The sequence below is a fragment of the Scaptodrosophila lebanonensis genome, unplaced genomic scaffold (genome assembly GCF_003285725.1).
Source record: "Scaptodrosophila lebanonensis strain 11010-0011.00,11010-0021.00 unplaced genomic scaffold, SlebRS2 tig00001412-arrow-pilon, whole genome shotgun sequence".
Classification (NCBI taxonomy): domain Eukaryota; kingdom Metazoa; phylum Arthropoda; class Insecta; order Diptera; family Drosophilidae; genus Scaptodrosophila; species Scaptodrosophila lebanonensis.
Window position 1 is genome coordinate 8,671,286 of NW_022060739.1, and position 24,438 is coordinate 8,695,723.

General features: G+C 36.4%; 1 protein-coding gene across 4 annotated transcripts in view; it reads left to right on the forward strand.

Annotated features, from left to right (window-relative positions):
• LOC115631513 (fasciclin-3) overlaps window positions 1–12,073 on the forward strand; it is a 133,745-nt gene extending 121,672 nt beyond the window's left edge. The window contains exons 3-7 of one of the 4 annotated variants that reach the window (XM_030528281.1): window positions 703–1,047; window positions 1,758–2,192; window positions 5,477–5,507; window positions 10,384–10,720; window positions 11,368–12,073. In XM_030528281.1, the coding sequence (XP_030384141.1) occupies window positions 703–1,047; window positions 1,758–2,192; window positions 5,477–5,507; window positions 10,384–10,720; window positions 11,368–11,559 (1,340 nt within the window). In that variant the 3' untranslated portion in view covers window positions 11,560–12,073. Of the gene's footprint in view, window positions 1–702; window positions 1,048–1,757; window positions 2,193–3,417; window positions 4,337–5,476; window positions 5,508–6,685; window positions 8,188–10,383; window positions 10,721–11,367 lie in introns of those variants that run through there. The other 3 variants (XM_030528280.1, XM_030528283.1, XM_030528282.1) reach the window with 3 other exon arrangements.
• The last annotated feature ends 12,365 nt before the right edge of the window (window positions 12,074–24,438 follow it).

The window sequence follows — 24,438 nt, forward strand, 5'->3', positions numbered from 1 at the left end:
AAGGAGTTAAAGGGAAAGAAAGTATACGGGAGAGTTTTTAAAAGACAATCAGACCATAAATGGTTGACTTATTGCTCACAATATTTTCCCAGAGTATAAATAAGTATGTATTACATACTCGTTATATCCGATCAGATCATGTAAAGAATGCATTAGGTTATCAGTTAATTATATTGATCCGTCTCCTATTGTCCTTAAAATGTATACACTGCTATAAGCTTGCCCTTATTTCTGTCCATTTGATCTGCAATACTCTTACCTTTCAAATCGCATATTTCACAAAATTACAAATCTATTTAATACATTTTTAATGTTTGTTTATAACGTTAAGAAATCCCATAAAGTACCAATCATTGCACTGTTTTAGTCAAGCTCTAATTATTGAATATAATCAACTCTCACCCCAAGCTATTATTAGGCACTAAATAAAAGCAATAAGAATTAACAAACTAATACAATGGAACTGTCTCTTCCAGTCACGAAAATTAATGCATTAAAGCATTTTTAAATAACGAATGCCTCATTTCTGTTCGATAAAACCTATACCTCTGAATTTCCTTCACAAAATATAATAGAGGAATAGATACTAGTTTGGCTACCAAAAAATTTGTTTACCATTAAAAAAAAGAACTTGTTAAGTGAAGGCAAGCCTATAATTTTCCCCAACTACCCGCTCTAATCATTGCATTTTTATTTTTTCAGTGCGCCCACAACAGCCAATCATTGAGCTTATTTCCAAGCCTGATCGTGAGGGTTTCTTTAACGAAAACACTTTGTTCAATGCGCGCTGCATTGTGCGCGATGGTCGCCCACCTGCCAATATCACCTGGTACATTGATGATATGCCAGCACAGAAGCGTGTTACACCATTGGAAATCCTTTCCACACCCACCAACGACAATGTGGAATTGTCCACATCGGTGCAGGAGATACAGTTCCATTTGGCGCCTGAAGATAGCAACAGGAAGCTCGTTTGCCGCTCTCATCATCAAACGGATCGCGAGAGCGTGCCACCACAGGAGGCCGCCTACATTATCAATGTCAGATGTAAGTTGAAATACAAGTTCTTAGATTCTAATCACTTTTATGTAAAGCCAAAATGAATTGAAGAATCCCCGACCTGAAAAATATCCCTTATCGAATAGTGTTTTATGCCGAACACTACATCGAGTTATAAATAATCGATGTTGTACTATTGACAAGAACTACTACATGCTAGCACAAAAAAAAAAATAGCAAATATCCAAGCTATTAATTCAATAAAAATAAATAAATGAATTAAATAAAAATATCAGCAGGGAAAGGAGTCTGTCATTAAAATAAAATATAAAAAATTAAAAACAGATAAGTGAATTTTAGACTATAAAGATGTACTATTTATTAAATCAACTGCCACCATTTGAATAGATCCGGTTCGAATAACACAGTCACTGAAATATTAATTGCAATTTCCAATTGTATGGCTCCATTGCCTAGTTCTCCTTCCATTCTTCCATTCTTGCAGTTCAATCAAAGTACACCTACACACACGGTTTGAAAATTAAAAATTTCATATATATTTCTTTAGAGATAAGGAAGCAATCACCTATTTTTGCATATGATCAATGTCTTTTTATGCACGGTTGTTTCTGGAACCAATCTACCGTGTAAAAACAGAATTAGGTGTACTATTCTAAGTAGCCCCTCTTCAAAATATATAATTATAAGCCCACAATAATCGATCTTTGATTTATTAAAATGTACTGTTCCGTTCACAGATGCACCCGTGCGTCAGGAGGAGGCTCTGGTCTATGGTCTTTATCTCGAGCATACAGCCATTGTCAATATGACCATCCGTTCCAGCCCCACGCCACGCATCGAATGGACCATCGATGGCGCTGTTGTGCCACAGGGCACCACCAATGACCGCTTCTCCGCCTATGAGCCGCAATACCTGGGCAATGACTACTATAATGTTACATTGGCCATTGCCGGTCTAACGCTGGAGGACACGACCAAGATATACAATTTGAGGGCCAGCAATGCATTGGGCAGCACAGACTACCAGGTGCGCATCAGTTCGTCGAGCAGACCACCCAGCACTGGATTGGATGTGGCCGCTATTGTGGGCATAGTTGTGGCCGTTGCTGTCCTCGTCCTCATTGTGCTGCTCGTCCTGTTTGCACGCGCCACTGGCAGATGGTGCTTTGGCGGTGAGTAGAAACAACGGATATTTCGTAACTCTGTTTCTCTGTGGGTGCTCATCATACGTATACTCATCATCTGCATATTCGCTTCATTGTCATCATCAAAAGCTCAGTCTCATTACGCCATATCAGCAACGCTAACAATCATTTTTGGCTTTAGGTCTCACACATGCGCTGCTTACAAGCACCAAGCTCGTCTCATATCCATATCCCTGGCATGGCATCCTTTGCATACGTGCATCTCCCATATCACCAACTACCCACCAAAAAAAAAAAATGAAAAAGTAGAAGGGCATCATTGCCACATGCTGTGGCACATAAAAACAAACACATGGCAGGCAGCGGCACAACCGCCAGCCGCCGACCGCAGCCTGTTGTTAACTTTCAACTCATTGTGCGGCTTTTAAATTTTAATTAGCGCCAACTTAGGGCAGAAGAAGAAGTAGCAGTAGAATATTCATTTTGGCAGGCAGCGCTTAAAACTCTTCTAATTATAAAATTTCACTTGACTTTTGGGTGCCTCCTGCCTCCTTGCCACGTGCTGCTTTTGGTGGCAGTGTTGTCTAGGAAGCGCTTACACCAATTTAGCAACATAATTAAATGGGGTTTTCTTTAAAGGTAGCTCACATAGTCGAACGTTTCGGGAAAGGGCTGCCAACTAACCAAAGTGGCAGGCAATTGACTCTTTTGTTTACTCTCCAAGCCAATATATTTCCAGAACGTACAATTCTCACAAATAAAAATATTGCATGTTTATTTACGTATTTAAACTATTTAAATCAAGCTTTATATTCCATAAGTATGTAAACATTTAATAAAACGTATTGTACAAATAAATATAATAAAAATAAAAAAAAACAAATCGCTGTAAAGTGTCGACAAATGACAACAACAATAAGAGCTAACAACAAAGCGGCGCTTAAAAACTTCCAAATTTTATTTAAAATTTATGTTATTTGCATTTTATACGATTTATGTTTATCCGCTCTATATGTTTTAAATACCCTTTATAACTTGCTCACATTGGTAAAAGGACTAACAACATGTTTTAAATTTTTGGGCCAATAACTTGTTTTCTTTTTCACTCTTTTGTTTCTGGCTATTTAAATTTTTGGCCATTTATGTTATGATTTTCGGAATGGTGGCGCGTGTGCAGCCAGAATGAAAATTTCGCATACACGCAAAACCACACAACGCTAAAAGTTAGTTCTTGTTGTTGTTGTTCTTACAGGCGCCACACTTAATACAGACATCGGTCCAGACTCTGAGGCCCAAATACATCCCGAACAGAACGACGATGAACTCGATGGCCAAGACAATGGCGACGAGCATATCGATACTACACAACAACAACTGCAATCTGAGGAGGCCACGCCCCCAGTCACCGATAAGTTGGAGGCGCAAAAGAAAGCCGATTTCAAGAAAAGCGCCGCGGCCACCGCCGCCGCCGTTATTGCCGCTGGCAATGGCCAGCAACACAATATCGCCGTCGAAGTGCCCAAGCCGCCCAACACATCCGTCTAAAGTGGTGGGGTTTCAGAAATGTTGGGGCCCTTGCAACGTTGCTTGAAGCAGCCTGCGCTCAAATCACTCGACATACGAATATATATTTATTTACTTATGTATTTGTATAGCGAGCCCAGCCACAAACATGCAATCTCAAAACAGCTCGAACGCACATCAGTGTGGCCAGCTAAGCATTAAAAATATTAACAAAAGCACAAATAATATGAGAAAGAAAAGAAAAGTAAAACCTACAATTACCATAGGCCAAGTAGTATGTTTTAAGCTCCATTTCTTAATCTAAGCTAAACGTCGAAACTCAAATGTACAATCGGGAATCTCGCAAACAGCTCTCTTTATTCTATAAACGGCCACCGTCCAATCACAACTATTTTAAACAAATCACAAAACAATGTTTACATATTTACGAATATTTTGTAAAATAATTTTTTTTCCCTCTGCACAAGTTTCAATGCAAATGCTATGTACGAGTATTTATTTAAGCTATGACCTGCCAGCTTTATGCATTTTCCAATAATTATTTGTATGTTATGTTCGATGCATAGACAAATAATAATAATAATGACGAAAGTTGTTTTTGCCAGTAAGCAGCATTAATAATGAATAAATTTGCTTGGCTCGAATAATAAAATAGCTAAACAATAATAAATTATAAATATACATTCATAATCGTAGAAATATATTGGCTTAAATATTTTACCCTAATTAGTTATTTTTTGCTCAAAACATGTTTTCCGCTCCTTTGTAATTTTAGTAAGTTGTAAAAACATATTTTTAAACTTGCGAATAAATTGTGTTTTATTTTTTAAAACTCGTGTTCAACTTGGTGTTCTATAGTCTCTCAATCAAAGGGAAATCTTAAATATGATATTCATAATTACATAAACATTTATTAACAAGAAAAACTGCCTCAAAAAGGTAACTCTTATAAATAATTGCAATGTAGTGAAGAAAAGACAACATGCGTCTCATTTATTTCACTTAAATTTTCGCATGAAGGAATACCAGCAATGGCCGGATATTGGCGTTGTTTGTTCTGCTGCCTTTTTTCTCAAATAGTTATTTTAAACACCAAACAAACACAAAATATATAAATGCTGTTTTACGAAGTTCTCAACACCAAATAGATTTGTTTTAACAAATTTGGTTGAAGTAAAATTAATAAATAATCCGATGGATTACAACATTAGACGAATTTTCAAACCATTCCGATTCCATTTAAATTTTTCCCAATCTTTTAAAAAACGTAACGAAATCTTTCATCTATAAAAACATTGATTTGTCTACATATTGGGTTCATTTCCGAAACCGTTTATTTTAAAATCTTATTTCGTACATTTATTAATTTTCCAATACATTAGTTGATTTTGACAACAGCATAAAAGTATATTAATCTACATATATACATATCCAATACCAGACATTAAAGACACCCATTTTCGCTTTCTAAACAATATAAACGTTGGATATCACATCGATCGAACATATTAAATCGACAGCCTATTTACATTTTTACGATGCCTCTAAGAGCTTTCATCAACAGAGACGTGTAGGCAAAATAATTAAAGAACCTAGTACCGATTTCTTTCGTTCTTTAATGAATAAACCAGTTGCCCACAACGCTTAATTACTAATACACTATGGGAAATTTCCCGACCACTTTTATCGTCGCAATTTTTATATCTCCAATACTTTCTTTAATATATTGTGTACACACATGTATATATATTTTGAGAATCACACTAATTTCTCTTTCACCTTCACAGGCAAATCAATCAAGACGCCCACAAACGAAACGTAAGTACAGTCATGCTTTCCAAAAGAAGAATCTTAAAATGTTTGTCAAAATAAGTAAAACGTGCAATGGGCACACATTCTCAGCCATGCGGAAAGGCTCAGTAATCACTACTAACCACACACACGGTATCTGTGCAAAAGCTATATGCTACTATGTATATGTACCTTTAGTATATGTAGTGGCTGCTAAACATTAAGTTAGTATGTGTTACATCGCTAAAAACATAAAATAACAGTAATAATAATTGCGTAGTTGAGTTGTTTGTTTGTTTGTTTTGCATGTCCAGTTGCTTTATGTTTAGTTATCGTTTATCGGTTTGTGTAAATGTTAATTTTCAATTTTATATTTCATTAACTCGCCCATTAATACACTCTGGAATTATATATGCCACATGCTCAGCTCAGCTCATCATTGACCATCTAGGCTTAGACATAGTACAAATTTTACAGTTATAATGTCAGCACACATACACATATGTAGACACATACACACACACACTCATCTACACACGCTAACGATTAAGCTATTGTGCAAAGAAATTAAAAAAAAAGAAGTGTCTTGTCCAACTGCAAAATTCCAATTGACAATTAAATTGAAATTAAAGTTTAACTCACGCTGTCATGTACACACACACACACACACACAAACACACACCCACACACACACACACGCAACTTACAAAACGCTCGCCCGCCCGCTCGTCAGTCGCTCGCTCGCTAGTACTAGTTCTAGTCCTCTCGCTGTCTCTACTCTCTCACGCTCACTATCACTACCGTGCCGTATCCAAAAAAAATAAAAATAAAATATATATACATATGAATAATTGTGTACTAAAACGTGCCACACTCGCCAGACATCGCCGCTTTTCGAGGCAGCAGCCATCAAATCAAATCCAAACAAAATAAAGTTAGCTTAGCCCATTTAGCTAATGCATCACAATTTCTGCTATGTTCTCTCTCTCTTACTTCTCTTATATACTTTCATATGTAACTATGTTATCCAACAACCATCAAACCAACCAACCAACCAACCATCAACCACATGACGTTTCTGTGTCACATGTCCCACAACTTCTTCTTGGACCAACAACAATAAATACAAAAACCAAACATGACAAATCTGTCACACAAAAAACAAAACCAATTTTTTTGTTTGTATTCCTTTTGCCGGCCCATAGCGAAAAACAGCTCGAGTCTGGACAACATGGCCAGAATGTGGCCCTCCTTGAGACGCCCAATGGCATTACCCTTTTGGGCGCCAGCAAGCTACGCGAAGCGAACGGCAATGGTCGTCATCAGAGTTTAACCACAGATGAACGCCTGTCGGTGGAGCCGCGCCTGCATGACCAGGACGATTCCTTTGACTATGCAACCGATCGCGAAAGTAGCGTTTATAATCCCACGACCATGCCATTGCGGAATGTACTAATGGGTCAGGCGGGTGGACGTAATTCACAAACGAAGACGCCCAGCTCTGACAGTGATATGGAAGCCAAGGAACACACAGACCTGCTCCAGCGTGGCAATGAGTTGGGCATACCAGAGTCACGTTTCTCGCGCTGGGTACCCAAGGATCAGCGTGAGTTGATAGAGAAGCAAGCCAGGCTGCTTTCGGGGCGCATCCAACTGAAAACGCCAACAACAACCACAGAGCCAAAGGCAATGCCTCCGGCCACAGCGCCAAAGCCACAGCGAACAACGACAACAACCACAGCAACAAATGCGACAAATGCGACAAATGCGAGAACAAATGCGACAACACCAACACAGACGATGCCAAAGATACCGCAGGAAACGGAAATTTAGAGTAAAGCTTAGCAGCAGGCTAAGAATAACAGCGTAGAAGGCCGAAAGAGAAACGAATTCTTTTGTGTGTGTAGCTTTTTAGGGTTTATCAGTCGTTTATGTTAATTTTATTTATTTTTTGAAAATGTTATCGATTTCTCAACATCAGTAACAATAACAACAAACAAATGCAGCTTAAGTAAAGAAAGCTGCGATCAGATAAGCAAATAATTGACACACAAACTCGTCCGTTGAATAGCTTTTAGCTGAATGTGTATGCAAACTATTTGCCTGTCTGACCGTGCTGAAAGATTTGAAACGCTTAAGGAAGTTAATTTTACATGGCATTTTCATCCAAGACAACAGGCAGAACTCACGACAGTTGCTCACAACAACATCAACAAAATCGACAAACATTAAGGCTGTAAGGCATGCTATTTGTTAATGGCTGTAGTATGAAAGGAAATATATATTTGCATATTCGATTTCTTTAAAAATGCATGCATTGTGCGGAAGAGAAAATGTATTTTACCCGTATCAAGGTATTGTGTATGTGTGTGTGTGTGTGTGGACACACTTTTCGTGTGTACTGTTAATGTTGAAAAATGCTTAGGGACACACATTTTTTATTTTTTGTAATTATATGGAAAATGGTACTTATTTGTTTATGGAGCATGGCAACACTTTTTTATATAAATGTTTTACGGGAGAGCTTTTAGTGATACACAATTTTATAAAGAAACACGCCAAGAACGACTGCACGTTTTCAAGAATGGACATATGTGTTAGAAACTACAAAAATGTACGCTTGTAGAGACCGTTTAAGGTCTACTTAATTTTTTCAAATGGCAACAATTTTTAGACTGTGCAATGGGATGTCGCTTTTTAATACGTCTATTTAATTCTTCGAACTAGCAGCACTCTTCAGTCAATTAAGAATTTTTGGTTCATTTTTCGATTTACTTTTTTTATATGCTGACGTATTATCCATCTTTCCACAAAACTTTCCACATTTCGCGAAAAGTCTGTCCACACACAAATATGCTTTGATATCGAATATTTAACATCTACTGTTGCCTCCTTATATTATCGCGTGCAATTGCTTAAAAATGAACAATTTGAAACAATATCGTACAGTCTCAGGCATGTATTTGCTTTAGAAAGTGCATGCTGAAAGTCATGTGAAGCTGTTACTCGTCCGAACTCAAATTTATTTGCATATACGATTCTTAATACAAACATAAGTATTTACTGTAGTCATTTAGAATAAAGTCAGTGCTTAGTGAGATTTTTGCAGCCGCAACAAATTGTGTTCTCTTTAGGCGCTGCACACTGTATTAATTATTTTAAACTTTTCCTTAAAAAGCACAACTTTTTCCTTTTCAATGTTATTTTGTTTATATATACTACGATTGCGAATGCGAGGGAACGAATGTTAAAGAATTTCTCTGACTAACGAAATTTTAAGAGCTAAGCGTATTTAATTCTTAAGCTGTAGTTAGGTCTTTTGATAAATTTGTTTTACATTAAATATTTACAATTTATATTATTAACAATTTTGCTATAATAAAAAATTGTTTCAAATGCAATGAATTTCATTTCTTGTGCCCTTACTATTGCCGTCTCTCTATGTGTGTTTGTGTGTGTGAGGAAATAGGTGTGGCAGCAAAATCAAATCAAATATCGACTAAGAGGCTTACAAGTAGTTGCAAGAACTGTGGTAAAACAAACAACAGAAATAGCCAAAAGTTATTATTTCCGATTTTTCGATTGGAATAAAAGCAGAATAAACTCTTAATCTCGAAATTACATTCTCCCATTACAAGAAATCCATATAATGGCTTTTAAGCCCTTAAATTTTACTTAAATTTTGTTTAAGCCGTTTGTCTTGAATTTTAAATCTGATATATCATAGCACACATACTCGTATTTGCACAATTACTTAACACGTCCAGCAGCTCAAAGAGTCAAAGGCAAACTTGCAGCCAATATGCATAATATTAAATTGAAGTTTTGAAAGCAGCCTGTTTCGTATTGTTAATATTGACTCAAAGGCACCACAACAATGGCTGCAGCCAGCCATAGATAAACATCAACTTGCCAGACAAACACGCACGTGGGCAGAACACTCATAAACATATCGCATATAAGCCAATGAAACGAAACCAAACCAAAGCAAACGAAGCCGGGCCAAGCCCAAACAAGCACGCACAGACAGTTAGCAGACATTTAAATGACGAAGACCAAAATATTTATAGAATATTTAATGTGCGTTAGCATATGGCAAACAAATTGCAGCTATTAGGCCACCAGCTTTTTGGGAATTGCAGACAATGCGAAGGTCATTTGTATATTTTTATATCGACTGGGAATGGATTCTTATTATCTAAGATGGCTATTGTGTTTACAGTATTATTTATGCTCCTAAAACATTAAATTACACAGAACACAATCGATATAGCTGCTTTACTGTACAAAAAATAAGAATAAACAATCGCCTTTTGAACGCTTTATAATGTCATTAAGAGAATGAGAAAAAGTAGTAATTGCTTTCAGTAAATTCTAAATTTCTAAATGTACAAAAAAAATAAATAAATAAATTTGACTTCGACTATATCGATTGTGTGCATTCTGTGCGTCTAATATATATAACACTCTTTCTTTTTAAAACATTTTGGTTTAATAACACAAAACAATTACGCAATTAAATGCTATCTAACGAGCCACTAAATCCACAACCAGCCCAGTTAAGCCACTAATCCAAAGACAGATCAGAGAGCACGCTACCAGACACTGCACAAATAGAAACACAAACAAGCCACACCCACAGCCCTCTATATACACACACACCTACCCAATGCGACTAACACAGTTTACAGCCCAAACTACTACCATGCTGGCATTGCCCTTACATTTAACTAACTGTGCCCGTACGGCCGCCCTTGCTGCCTGCTATACAATTATTTTGACACATTTAATAAGTAGCCTAAAAAGCCCCAACAACGAAAACAACAGTATAAGTACAAGAGAAGAACAACAAAAAATCATCTACAAAATACCCCCAATTGCACCCAAACACATCATTCAACAGCAGCGACACCGAAAGCGCCGACATAAAAGCCACCTCGACCGCCACGGCCACAACAGCGACAACGATGACGACAGGAGCTGCCTCTGAGGAGGCCACAAACAATGCCGCCAACGCTAACGTCAACGCTGCTGGCAACGCAGCTAGCAGTGAGCAGGAGCCGTTGGGGAAGCGGGCGAAACGCTTGCCCGCCTTTGCTGTTGCCATTTTAAAGCGCTTCAATGAGAAGGATGCGGCCAAGAAGAAGGACAATAGTGCGGAGACGGAGATAACAGTGCCAGAGACGGCTGTAAATGAGCAGCTGGCGGAGACAATCGATGGCAATGACAATGAACCAAAGGTACTACAAAATGTCTCTGAATCTGTGAATGCGAATGTATGAGTGTGTTTGTGTATGAGTGTATGTGTGTGTGCGTTTGTGCGTGTGACAGTAACTGAGTGCGATGAGTGAGAGAGGAAGCGAGAGATTCAGTATGAACTTTAAATTAGCTGAGAGCGCATTCGTAAACATTTAGCGTAGCATACTTTTAGGCTTGGCGTTGTAAAAGCTTCTACTGCTGCTGCTACTTAACCTCAACAATTACAATTAAAATAATGATAATAATAATAGTTCTCATTTAATTTTATTTCAACAAATTTATATTCCATTTCTTATTCTCTACTTTTTTGTGCTGTCTCACTTGCTTTTTTTATAAATCTTATCTATTTGTCGTATTGCAAACGCATGCCATATATTTGTAAAATATTATAGCAGGCTATAGTTTGGCAGAGCACCTCACCAGTGTGGACTTTTAAGTAAAATGCAATTACAAAACAAAACAAAAAAGGTACCAATAAACATGCCCTATTTATATACTACTTATATATACATACACTTTGAACAAATTTCTTGCAGCTTATTATAATTTGTAAAAACTATTTTCAAGATACTTTCGCGAAGTTCAAGCTAACTTTTACACCGTTTTGTTGTTTTCCACCTCTTCGCAGCAAGAGAAACAACTCGTCTATGCTGAACTTGTACTAAAGCCCGCTAATGAGGCAACAACACCAGCAACAGCAACGGCTACAATAACAACAACAGCAACACCAGTAGCGCCTGCAACAATACCGGCTGGTGCCAAGAGTGCAACGGAATATGCCGAAATCGTCTACGTGCAGAAGGGGGAGGGCAAGAAATGAGTGATAGCTGCTGCTGCTCCATAAATGAGGAGAGGAGGAGGAGCAGAGGGAGGAGGCTGTTCAACTTACATAATGCACAAACAAGAACAACAACAAGAAAAACAAAAAAAAAACAATTTAATTAAACTACAAGAGGAACACAAACAAGAACAAAAACTAAAGAAAGCAAATGAAAACCCAACCCAATGCCGTAAAATCTAACGTAAAATTTTCATAAAAACAAACAAAAAAAGAAACAAATAAAACATGAATACATGATATTATAGAAAGCTCTTTTATGTAAGTGGTTTTTCAAAAACTAATGAATGTGTATTTAATAAATGTAAACCTAATTATACAAAACAAAAGCAAATGCATGAACATAAACGAGAAAACACAGCAAGAAAACAAAAGCAAGCAATTTTTCCACTTCATTCAAACACAGCATAGGAAATGTTAACTCCCGCCCTAAACACAAACAAACAAACACACACACACACTGATAAACACATTAAATAAAATTTACAAAAATTAACAAGCATATATATATATACATATATATTAAATTATAAATGAAATTTACCTAAAGAGAAAATTAAAATAGACGAAAATTATGAAATAAACAAACACACATACAAACACATTTGAAAAATCTCAATTATTTACATAAATGTCTCGCGTTTAAGCTAATAAATGTAATGTTAAGACGTAAAGAAAATACACAACAAGAATATATTTGAATGAACAATGAACTATTATTTAGAGCTACCTTAAATTATTTCTAACAACATTTTTTATATACAAGTATAAATATTTTCGAATGCCTTTTGGAGGAACACAGAAACAATTTGAACTGCCAACTAACAAAGCATTTAACATAACAAAAACAAAAACTATATATGATATGATATACAGTAAAGGTGAACTTTAGAACCCAGACCCAGTAGAACAGCCAGGCAAATCAAATTGTACCGAAAATAGTATTTTATGCTAATTTTTAACAACTGTGCTTTTCCATCCAATACTTTTTCTAAAGCTATGCAACTGGCATATTACATATGTTATTATTTAAACGATTAATCGAAATTTGTAATAATTATATTATGAATAATTTAAGCGCATAATTAATTATTATATGTATCTTGATTGTAATTGATTGTAAGTTATAATTTGTATAAAGTTAAGCTGGACAACTTTTTTGAATAAAATTCTTTACCATACATGTTGTTATGTGTTCAACTATTATTTGCAAAGGATATCAAACGAGATTTCAAACAGACAAGCTAACTATATAACCGACTACAAGTATATATTCATACAAGAGAGTTTCAGATTATTGATTATTATTGATTACATACTGAAGCAATTGAAACAAATAATTTTCTCAGCAAGTTGAAGAAAGAGGTTTTGATTTAGAGATGAAATAACGATGTTTGTATGTGCTACATCATATTTATTTTCAAAATGCAATTAAACAAAATAATTCGACAAAATAAATGTTCACATTAAAGTTAATATGAAAGCAACAGCGTATCCTCTATAGCATGTTCTCTTATTCCTAAATCAATACAGTATTACCACAGGAAGTGCCTTTAAATGCTCCATAATTGCTAACCAAACATTACTTTAAGCCTAAAGAGCCTGTGGGACACAGGTAATTTCCATTATCAGTTTACTGAACGTGCCTCACAGCTCAAAGCTAGCACATCCACATGCCACACACATTTTAAACATCATTCTAAATATGCATTAGGGAGTTTCTTTTAGTATTTTATTTGTTTAATTAAAACTAACTAACAAATTTGACACAGACAAATGAAGCTGGCAGGCAGGTAGGTAAGAAAAACACCCATACACATACAAATACTATATATATATATATATATATATCCGGCATTGTCGACTATCAGTTGCAGGTGCGATAAGAGAGCGACCGGCGACGAACGCAGTCTAGCTTAAAGGCAATGCCAAATAGTCAGAAATAATCGCACATGCCACAGAACAGTGGAGTGGAGTGAAGCGGAGCGGAGAGACAGATAGACTGCCGAGCATTATTTGAATGTTTAATGAAATGTCAAATGTACGAAAAGTAAATTGAAATTGAATTAAGTATACGACAAAAGCAAGGGCGACAGACAGACAGGAATCACAATGGTCAGGTAGGTTGGCAAATACTGGGGGAACAACTGGTTTATTATTTATGATACGATAATAATACTTATATAAATGATCTCCGAGGCAGCTGCAAAAACGTGCATGTCCTTAATATAATGACCGATTAGGCGCTTTACCGCGCAGATGCGCGAATGATATATCATTGTCTATATTTAATAATATTATTTGTGCACAATAAATGAAGATCGAGAGTTTACTAGAGCTTTGTACTATCTAATCCCTTATATGCAGAGCGTTAAGATTTTGCACATAGGCAGTTATGTAAGCTCTTTTCATTGAAGCTTAATTTTAATTTAATATCAGCAGTCACATAAATATGACAACTTTGTCAATTCTTAATTCATGTAATCAGAGATTATTGAATGGCACGACTGTAATTTTTGGTAATACTGAAAATATGAGCCATGTTAAACGAAATTAGTTGTGCGACAACTATGAATGTAAAATATATGGTCTTACGGTTTGCGAATATAATGTGTGCACGTCTTCTGCAATTGAAATTCAAAAGTGGTTCTATGAAATTACGTGCCTAGTGCGCTATTTGGTGGCTGGCCACCCATACACACATATAGTACTTATGGCTTCACATGTTGTCAGCGTTGTTGTCTGCCAGCCCAGGCCTCTTCCTGTCTGTCTGTCGCCCTTGCTTTTGTCGTATACTTAATTCAATTTCAATTTACTTTTCGTACATTTGACATTTCATTAAACATTCAAATAATGCTCGGCAGTCTATCTGTCTCTCCGCTCCGCTTCACTCCACTCCACTGTTCTGTGGCATGTGCGATTATTTCTGACTATTTGGCATTGCCTTTAAGCTAGACTGCGTTCGTCGCCGGTCGCTCTCTTATCGCACCTGCAACTGATAGTCGACAATGCCGGATATATATATATATATATATAGTATTTGTATGTGTATGGGCTCTTCTATTTTCTTTGACTGCTGCATTTAAGTTTTCTGACTAGTTGCAATTCTTAAAATAGTCCAAAACAAAGCGAATTAGCTCTAAAAATTACTCAGATACTGCAATCAGCTTCTTGCCACAACTAACTTTAACTATCAACTAACTAATAAAGAACTGCTAAGCCGCTGTACAACGAAAACACAGCAAGTATAATCTACAAACTATAAAAACTATGCACCAAAAGGCCTTAGTGAAAAGCAATGCCTCTCTACAGCTTATTCTCGAATTTAAACTGCAACGCACAGCTCTAGTTCCTATAGGAAAAGTATAGCATACTTATGAGCGCCTCATTTTCCATTCCATAGCTGTATGCGCACTTATTATAAGCTTGTCTGCTTTCATAATCTAGCTCATTACTCATTGAGCTGGCAACAATTTACAGTTGTTTTTGTTATTACATTATTAACTTACGAGTATACCCTTGAATTTTATATTTTTGTGGTCTTGCGCGCAAAGGCACTTCAACTTATGCAGTTGACTTCTTTGACTTAATTCCCTGACGTTGTCAGTCATGCTCAGTGCGCTCAACTTTTTTTGACATTTCAATTTATAAAACTCAAAATCTGCGTACAGAAAACGAAAAAGGACGAGCACAACACCCGAAGCGGCACATTTTTTTAGACAAAATCTGCGCTCTGTTTTTCTGCACAGGCTTGGGTGCACCATTTTTCGAGGGGCAACAGCAAAGTGCGCGTAAAAGTAAAATACAATTTTGCATTTTTATGCCGCTGGCTGTACATTGAATTTGACTTGAGCTCGGAGACCTTTGCACGGTGATAGCTTCTCGTGTATTTTTTGAGGCTCCCGAGGCTTGACGCGAGCGCAACAGCGCCAGCGATTGATGCACTAAGTAGCTGCAATTTAGTTGCGCTACGGCTCGAGGCGATTCAAAGGGAATGTCTGGCTTTTTAACGACGACGCTGTAAGAGGCAGCAGCATATCAGACCAATTAGGATCAGTGAAGGCAGCCGATATCCTTCACATAGCACGCCATTTGCTCGCAACTGCAAGTACAACAGCAATCTTAAACCCAAATTGAAGTCGATTCTATGCCTCAATATGCAAACAAACATGTCTTCCAGCTTGCAGTTGTGCTTCAATATAAACTTTTTACATTTGTTACTCGCTCGACAAGTCAATGTGTGCCCAGCTAGGTGTCACATCTGCACCAAAAGAAACTCAACTTTCCCCCGCAAAAAAGTTTGTTTCATGTTTTGACATTTCGATCTGTTGTTGTTATTGTTGTTGTTTTGCTTTTTCTCTCAGTTTCTGCAGTTTTTGTTTCAGTTTACATGAGTCTAGATTTTTGATTTTCGTTTGATTGTGTTTGAGTTTTCTAGCTTCAGGTGTTTGTATAATGAGTGTTCTACTTCTACTTCTTCTTCTGCTGCTGGTCTATGTTGCCACCACGCTTGTTGTTCCAAAACTTATGGCTACAACGCTTCTGCTGTCGTTGTCATTGGTGTTGTAGTTGTTGTTGTTGGTGTTTCAGTTGTTTGTGATTGTTGTTACAAATGTAGATTTCATGTAACTGCAATTTAGCAAAGTAAACTGTCAACAAAAGTTGCACAGTTAGTTAGTGACATAGTTCTGCAGTTGAACTGACTTTTTACGTTAAAACTACTTTAAAGCCACTTGCCTCGACGCCTCTAATGTGTAATGGAATATAAGCTGCCACATTGGAGCCGGCAGAATGTATTGAATTACGAACCAATTAGACAGAATTAATGCTAAACATGTATATACTTGTACTGTGGGTTAATTAACACCGTGGAATAGTTGCGTAGTAATTGGATAATTGAGCTACTTCTATTCCAAATTTGGGTTGTGTTTAATTTTATTTATTTATTTGTTTTAATTTTTTCATTCTTTTTTCTATAATCTATGCTATTAATATTAATAATATTTTGCATGAAGTCTCAATTTTTTCATATACACTCAGTTTCAAATATTACAAATTATTAAACAAAATTGACTGAAAAGCCATCGATTTTACAGTTTAAAAAAAAGTTTATTAAAATCAAGCTACTCAGACATCGGAGTAGATAATGACGTTAAAGAAATCTTGAATGACATATTTCAGAGGCTAGCTGAGCAAGGACTATGCGCAGACAATAATCAGCTCTAACAATGAAATGTTTGGGGACTGATAGTGCAGGAACAACAGGAGAATACGGAGTCTAGACTCTAACGGTTTCGATTAATCAACGTTCGACAGTCATTAGCAGAAATTTAAGGCCATATCATCATATATCAATACTATCTTAAATTTGAAAGCAATTATTACTTATTTATCCATTAATGAGGCAAAACCAACAGATATGAGTAAAACATTTTCAAAACGCGTTTCGGCTTGCAAATCCTTAAAAAGAAACAAGTTTTGATGACTAAACTATTTTTAAACCACATTATCAAAAGATCGATTTCGATATATTATTTATCATGCCAAATACAAATATTTTCAATTAAATAATCTCTAAAATAAAGTCTATCTGACCTAACTGTGGTACATTTTCAAGTCCCCAGGAGTCAAGTCGTCAAGTTGTCAAGCCGTTAAGTCGTCTCGTCAATCATTAAGTTGCCAAATGTTCCAGCTAATATTTTCTCATAATGTCAGCTTAGATACAATATTCATAATAATCAATACAATTATGTATTAATAAAATATGCATTCTGATATTTTTCTCCGATTGTTTACATTTACAGCTTGACGATTCATGGGCACAAATGTAATCTAAACTGACAATTATCATAATCTTTGATGTGAAAAGTCTTTAAATATGGTGCTGCGAAAAAAAAACGCGTCTATCATGCTTATCTGTGGTGAAATGAACGCTTATGGCTCTCTCGTCAATTCTGGTATTATTAGCTGCAAAAATGGCAAGAGTTTATATTATAATTCCAATGTCCATTCTTTCGATTTCCGCTCATTTCTTGCTTCAGATTGGCTTTGAACAAATTTCAAAACACAGTTGAAATCTATCGTGATTAAAAAGGTCGCACCGTAAAGCTCCAACTAAGCAATGCTACTCTTCTACATATGTTAGGGCTTGATAAAAATTCACTTTCATGCAAACATTCGCTAATTTAGCCGGTAATTATAGCGCTGGTTAAGATATGAGTTGTAAAAAAGCTCTGCAAAGTAAAAACAGCTGATTTTTTCAAACACACGCTTACTGCAATCAACGCCTTCCACATACTGGCTGAATGTAACGCCAATAGAGTGCAGTTTGGAATTTAAGCTCAAGCGAAAGCTCAGGACATGTTCTCTTCAGTGCTCTCTTAACTCTGAGCTTTTAAGAGCGCATCGTATTTAAATTTAAGAGAGCGCAGCCCTCAATTGTGTGCTTCTCAGCGAAGGCTTAACATGCTAGCTGGAATAATTTGGTTGAAAGTAAAGCAATTGAAAATTTAATCCATGCAAGTACCATGTAACATAATTTATGCACTCTGCAAGCTTCAGATGGAGCTTTTAAGAGCAACAGTTCTAGCAGAATTCGAGACTTAACTCCTCCAACAAAAAAAAAAGGGAACTATGCCACTTGAGCTATGAAGAAGCTTTCCACCTGTGTGTCTGTATGTGAGTGTGTATTGTGTCCTTCATAATTTTCTGTGCTACTTACGTGCTGGGGAATTTAAGTAGCAACAGGTTTTGCTAAAAAGTGTTGCTTAAAATGGAAACCCCACCATCCTCTCAACAAAAAAAAAAAACAATAATAATTTATTGCTTAAATAGAAATGTTCTCTTCAAGGCATCGTCAAAAATGGACAACAAACAATGCTGCTCGTTTCTCTCCGCTTTAGCTAATTACATTAAACTGCATACTCTTTATTTAAAATCTTCCTGCACCTTGCGCAGTGTCTTTAAAAAAAAGCAAATACCCACGCAAATTAGCTGAACGCCGTGCACGGGCAAGCGTATAAAAATGTGTGCTATATTTGCTTTGTTTTCTTTGCCCACGGAATTTCGCTTCAACCAGGTTGCAATTACGCTTGATTACCACGAAATGCTTGTCGACGACGGCGGCGATGTGGGCTAGAAATTAAAACAAAGCTCAAGAAACAAAATAAGAGAGAGAAAATAGAAGGAAAATATGTACAACAGTTCGTTGCGGGTGGCCGGAAAAGGGCAACGATGCGCATACTTAATTATATTTGCATTGTTTACATTGCTTTCTTTTTCTTGCAGTTTCCTTCTACCAAAAGAAAACTCTACACTTTTATACATTATTTCTTTATAAATTTTGTGGTTTTCGCGGACAACGGTCCAAAATATGCGGCGCGTCAAAATAAGTTTATAAAGAAAAGGGACACAATTAATTTGTGTTTAAATAAGACACATTTACATACACATAGACGGGCACAAACACACACACACACACACACCACCAAACAGATAAAAAAGAATAAAGAGAAAAAGGTCAAAGTGAGCAATTGACAGCTGGGGAAAGCAACAAGTTGAAAGTGCCTGAGTTTTCCCAACAAAATTATATGTAAATATGAAATTTGCGTAGGCCATCTTTGCTTTGCTTTCCCATCTTCCCACCAAGTTTCCCTTTGCACATAATCCAATTTTAAAGCAAAAGATGTAACGTGAAAAATTATGCAGTCTATAGTGCTAGAAAAACAGCATGCCAGGCAGAATTTTAAACGTTTTACGAAAGTAAATTGTGTCACCAGCAAAGAAACAAGAAGCATGTAAAATATTAATAATTGTCAGTAGCTCCACATCTACTCAGTATTTCTGCAGTCGTATACTGCAGGTATTTAAATATATAAAAGAGATTGGCCCACTACACATTTTCGATATCGTCGTAAAAAGTGAGTTTTTGATAGGAAGTTGTAGCCAGAGCCAATGCCAAATGGTAAGAGTGTATCAAACATTAGTTTAGCGGTTGTTAACCAATTATGCTACGTGGTTTCTAGGCAGATATATCATCATCAGTTTATCAGCAAGCCATCCCTCATATCAAGGAGTAATCAAGGAGATATCTATCGCGTCCGGCCATTTCTTTATTTTAAAACAACTGCAAAAATTTCAGAACTAAATAATTTGTTCGCCCATCTGGAGAGAAACGTGCGCGTTATCATTTACACAATTTACTGATAGCTTGTACCTCTCTTATAACGAAATAAATAGTTCAAAATCAATAAAACAACGAGAAGCAAACAATTTTTTATTTAGATGCATTTTCTGCAACATTAGTCAAGAAATAGAACTTCAAACTCCATAAATTAATTGCCAGCGAGCAATAATTTTGCTAACACACGAGTTAAGTGATTTTTTCCCGCTTGTTCCAAAATAGTTTTATTAACCAATAATAAGCTAAAATACTTTAGTTAGTAACATAAATGTTGAGCAGTTTTAGGTGGAATTAATTGCAAATAACGCTTGTAATAAACTGATGAAAAAGAATCTGTTTCTTTGGTATTTCCCTTTCATTAAATAGAACCGAATTTCAAAGTATAGAATATAATTATTGAAATGTTTATTCTTGTTTTATTTCCCAAAACAGTCAAAATGTCAACTGAAGTAAAAGGTTAGGCTTGCGAAGACAAAGCGAAAAAGTTGAAGATTCCTAGAAGTATTCAAATATTTAATCAAAAGTAAGTACCGGAGAAAGTTTGATTGCTTCTAGGAAAACAAAGATTAATTTTTACAGCCAACCGCACGTTCAATTTGTGTTTAGAGAAGAAAAATTATACTGGGCCCACATACGGTAAATTAAATACAGCAAATGAAAGAGTTAAATTACTTGAAAAATGGTTGCTAAACTAAAATGCTGGCCATTTGAACTTTTGTCACTTGCATGACATTTGCTCAGATATTTTGTTGGCTTTAATTGGTAAATTCACTTTTATGCTCGCGTTGGCAGCAAAAAAAATAAAAATAACAAATTCCCATACTGCCACTGGTCGAAAGTTTTGGAAGCATACACACATACATACAGCTTTACAGCACATTAAATATGTATTTACTTGAAACGCAACGGAAAAATGTTGAGCACAGTAACCACAAATATTTGGTTTAGGTTAGGGACTTCAACGCACACTCTCAAACAGTAGCCAAGTAAATAGTATATAGTATCGTACACATATAATATAGAATAATTTAAATATGTATATTATTCAAGTCCACCGCATGATTACATGAGCATATTTGCGCTATTTGAGGTCAGTGCGCACAATTTATAATGAAGTGCAGGTGCTGCTGGTGGCTGGTGGCTAGTGGCCAGTGGCTGAGCAGCGACATTGGACTGCTGTTGTTGACCACAAGTTTATGAGTTGGCCATATCGAAAATGTTTCAGCTCACAAAAGTGTACGGCCACAGTGACCACAAATCTAGCACAGAGTCGCCCGGCGCATAAAATGTGTAGGAAAATTGCTTTCTGTGCTGCCCAACAACGATGACGACAAATGCGACACTGTGGCCATTTCACTTTTCAGGCATAACACAATGACATTCAATTTTCGGAGTGGTGGGTGGTGCGGCTGAAATGTTTTGTGGCTTTGACGCGGAAATTGAAAATGTTATACACCCACACCCACACACACACACACACACTGCTCACAAATGAAATAACTAAAAACTATACCACAATTTGCTTTTGCAGTTTCAGCTTCGCATTAGTTTAAGGCAGGCATCGCAACAAATATGAACTGAAAAGCAAAATTCATATTAAATGCTTTACTACTTATATTACAACACATTTTACACTTTTAATTGCATAATATGTTATTATGAATAAACTTAGTAATCAAACCAATTTTGACTACTTAAACATGCCGAACTTTTTTCAGAGAACACCGATTTGAATGATTTTATGTAGCTTTGAAATTGCGGACAGTATTGACGAAACTCTGAAAATACAAATTTTAATTAGGAAGACGCATTGTGCTTATGTTTTCTTCATTTAAGCTCTAATTTATTATAAGTTACGTACTGTTATGTCCTTTGCTGGGAAAAACTCCAAGTCTTGGATAAAATATAAATTTTTAAAAACGAAATTTCGTTTGTAACATTTAAGTTCCAATTTAAGACACAGGATTTACCCTTATTTAATTTCCTTGTAATGCTTTCTTTAAATTACTAAAAATTTTAAAATCATTTTCCAAGTAATCAGTCTTGTTAAAAGAACACTGACACTACACCTTACAAATTTCCACCCAGGTAATGAAACTTTAAAGTGCTCGCAGGATTTGTTAAAATTCTAATTAGACACAAATTACAGCAAGTACTTATGGGTTTAATTAAGCAAAGTAAATATGCGCGAAATTCAAGCAAACTAAAAAGAAACGACACAAATGAGTGTGCAAAGTAGATGTCGAGGCGGCCAGGCGAAAAGGCAACACACGGGCGGGCACGCACAGGCGCGCGCACACACACACACATACACACACACTGGGACGCATGAAAAGTGAAATGTTTCACAGTTTAACACGCAGAAATAACAACAAAAGCAACAACAACAACAACAAGACAAGTAATAACAACAGTAACCATTGCAAAAGAAAACAATGCGCGTCGTCCTAACAAGTTGCTGCCTCTGTGTGTATGTGTGCGTGTGCATGGATGTGTATGCGACTGTCAGTCAAAACGTCAGTGTAACATTTCAAGTAAAGTATTTAATTTGCACAGCACACACACATAAAAACATAAACATACATACACAAACACAAACAATGGCCGGCATAAAATGTGTGCCAAGGCGAAGGCTGCAATGTGCCGTTCAACTCGTCACACCCACCAGCTCCGCCTCCCCCCACCCCTCTACAGCTTGAGCAACATTTTTGAGCGCAAGGTAAATGCGCAACGACACACAAAACTATGCTATGATTTTTTTCAGGTTTTCATTTCACATCTCCCTGCCAACATTTTACGAAGTTATTTATCATCGTCCCTCGCGACACTTTCTGAAGTGCGTCGGAATAAAGTTTGATAGTAAGTTGGAAGATATTTAGTTCCATTTTACACAAACATCATCCTTTTACACGCGACAATCTAAAGAACAGTACACTCAGCCAAGAAATCACAGATTTTTGCTTTAAGGAATTTATTATATTATATTATATTTATTAAGAAGAGAATCGGCCTGACTACAAACGAAGCAAATTTAATAAAGTGGAAATTATTAGAACAATAACAATAAAAAAAATCTCTGTGCTATCAAAAAGGTCCGCTGTCTTCTTCTTAAGCGGGCGCATGGGCCTGGCCAGTCTGTTCAAAATAATTACTTGAAACTATATTAGTCAGCACCATTGAATTAAAGAAATGTTAAAGTTAAATTCACAGCAAATGGAAAGTGAATTCGCAGAAAAGCGACAAAAGACTACAGCTAATAGAAATTAAAATCCGAAGCCTACGTCGAACAAGATGTCATGGAAACGAGACAAAAGAAAACGTAAAAGCTGCACAAAAGTTATGTTAAAAAGTCGACCGAAACACCCACCGGCAAAAATGCTGCGAAAGAAAAACTCATGCGAGTCCAAATTAGAAAACATATATAAAAAAGTCATTCTTTAAAGCAAAGTGTACGATAAAAAGTGAGATATAAATACAGTTAAAAGTATAAGAAAAGTATGCGTAACAGTTTGAAAACAACAAGGAAACACAATTTTGTAATTTCTGGAACATATATAAAAGTTTGTTTTGCATAGTTTATGGAAATAATAATTTTATAGAGCTTTAAGAAATGTTTGCTGTGTTTTCAGAGCAAGAAATACCTGGGCTAGTCGTTAGTTGTTCATTGGTTTTGATTCTGTCACGTTTCAGTCAAAATTGAAAAAGCAACGCATAGTGGAAAAGCAACGAAACGGAGAGCGAAAGTGTGAGACAGAATGTGTGAATGGCAAGTTGACGCAAATCAACGCCACTACGGATTTTGGCCAACAAAAAAAGAATAAATATAAATAAATAGCAAAATTTGCCATTTTGTGCGGCTGCCAAAGCAAAAAACTTTTTCACAGCTCAACTTTTTCTCCATTGCCATTAGAAAATGTATATATATAGTATATTTATGCCGTTATAGTGTTTATTATATGCAAGCAATTTAAATAAATTTCGAAATGCACAAACCTTTAAAGTCATTGAGCATTAAGCAGTTGGAAATGATTACAGCTTTATGGCTTTTATTTTATTTGTTTGTATTGTAATGTTTGTAAATGTAATGTACAAGTATTTATGTACGTACGTATGTTTGTGTGTGTATGTGTCCAGGCATTTCTCGACATGCTGCCAAGTCAATAAATTCTCATTTCCTAAGCCATAAATCAGCATCATGGCGCTAAGTGTCATTTTTTGTGTAGCTGCGTGCGACGCGCAGCTTTTTACCTGTGACTGTCTCTGTAGGTGTGGGTGTGTGCGTGTCTGCGTGTGTGTGACACAAGCCAACAGCAGTGGCAGGAGCAGCAGCAGCAGCAGCAGCAGCAACAGCAACAGCAACAGCAACAACTACAACAAAACGTGGCAAGCTGAAGTGAAGCGTGGCTGGCAATGGCACAATACGCGTTATAATTTACACCTCGTGCAGCGACAGCCACTACTGTCATTTGACCTTAGACTGTGACACACCCGCACACTTACAAGCCCACCCACACACACATACTATACACACTTACCTTCGGGTGGCTGACTATGAATGTTACTGCGAACAGACAGTTATATAGAGCGAGGTTATATATTTTACTCAAACGCGCAATTGCTTGATTTGAAAATTGGCCGCGATGGCTTTTCATTTCGAGTGACTGATGCAGCACCCCACC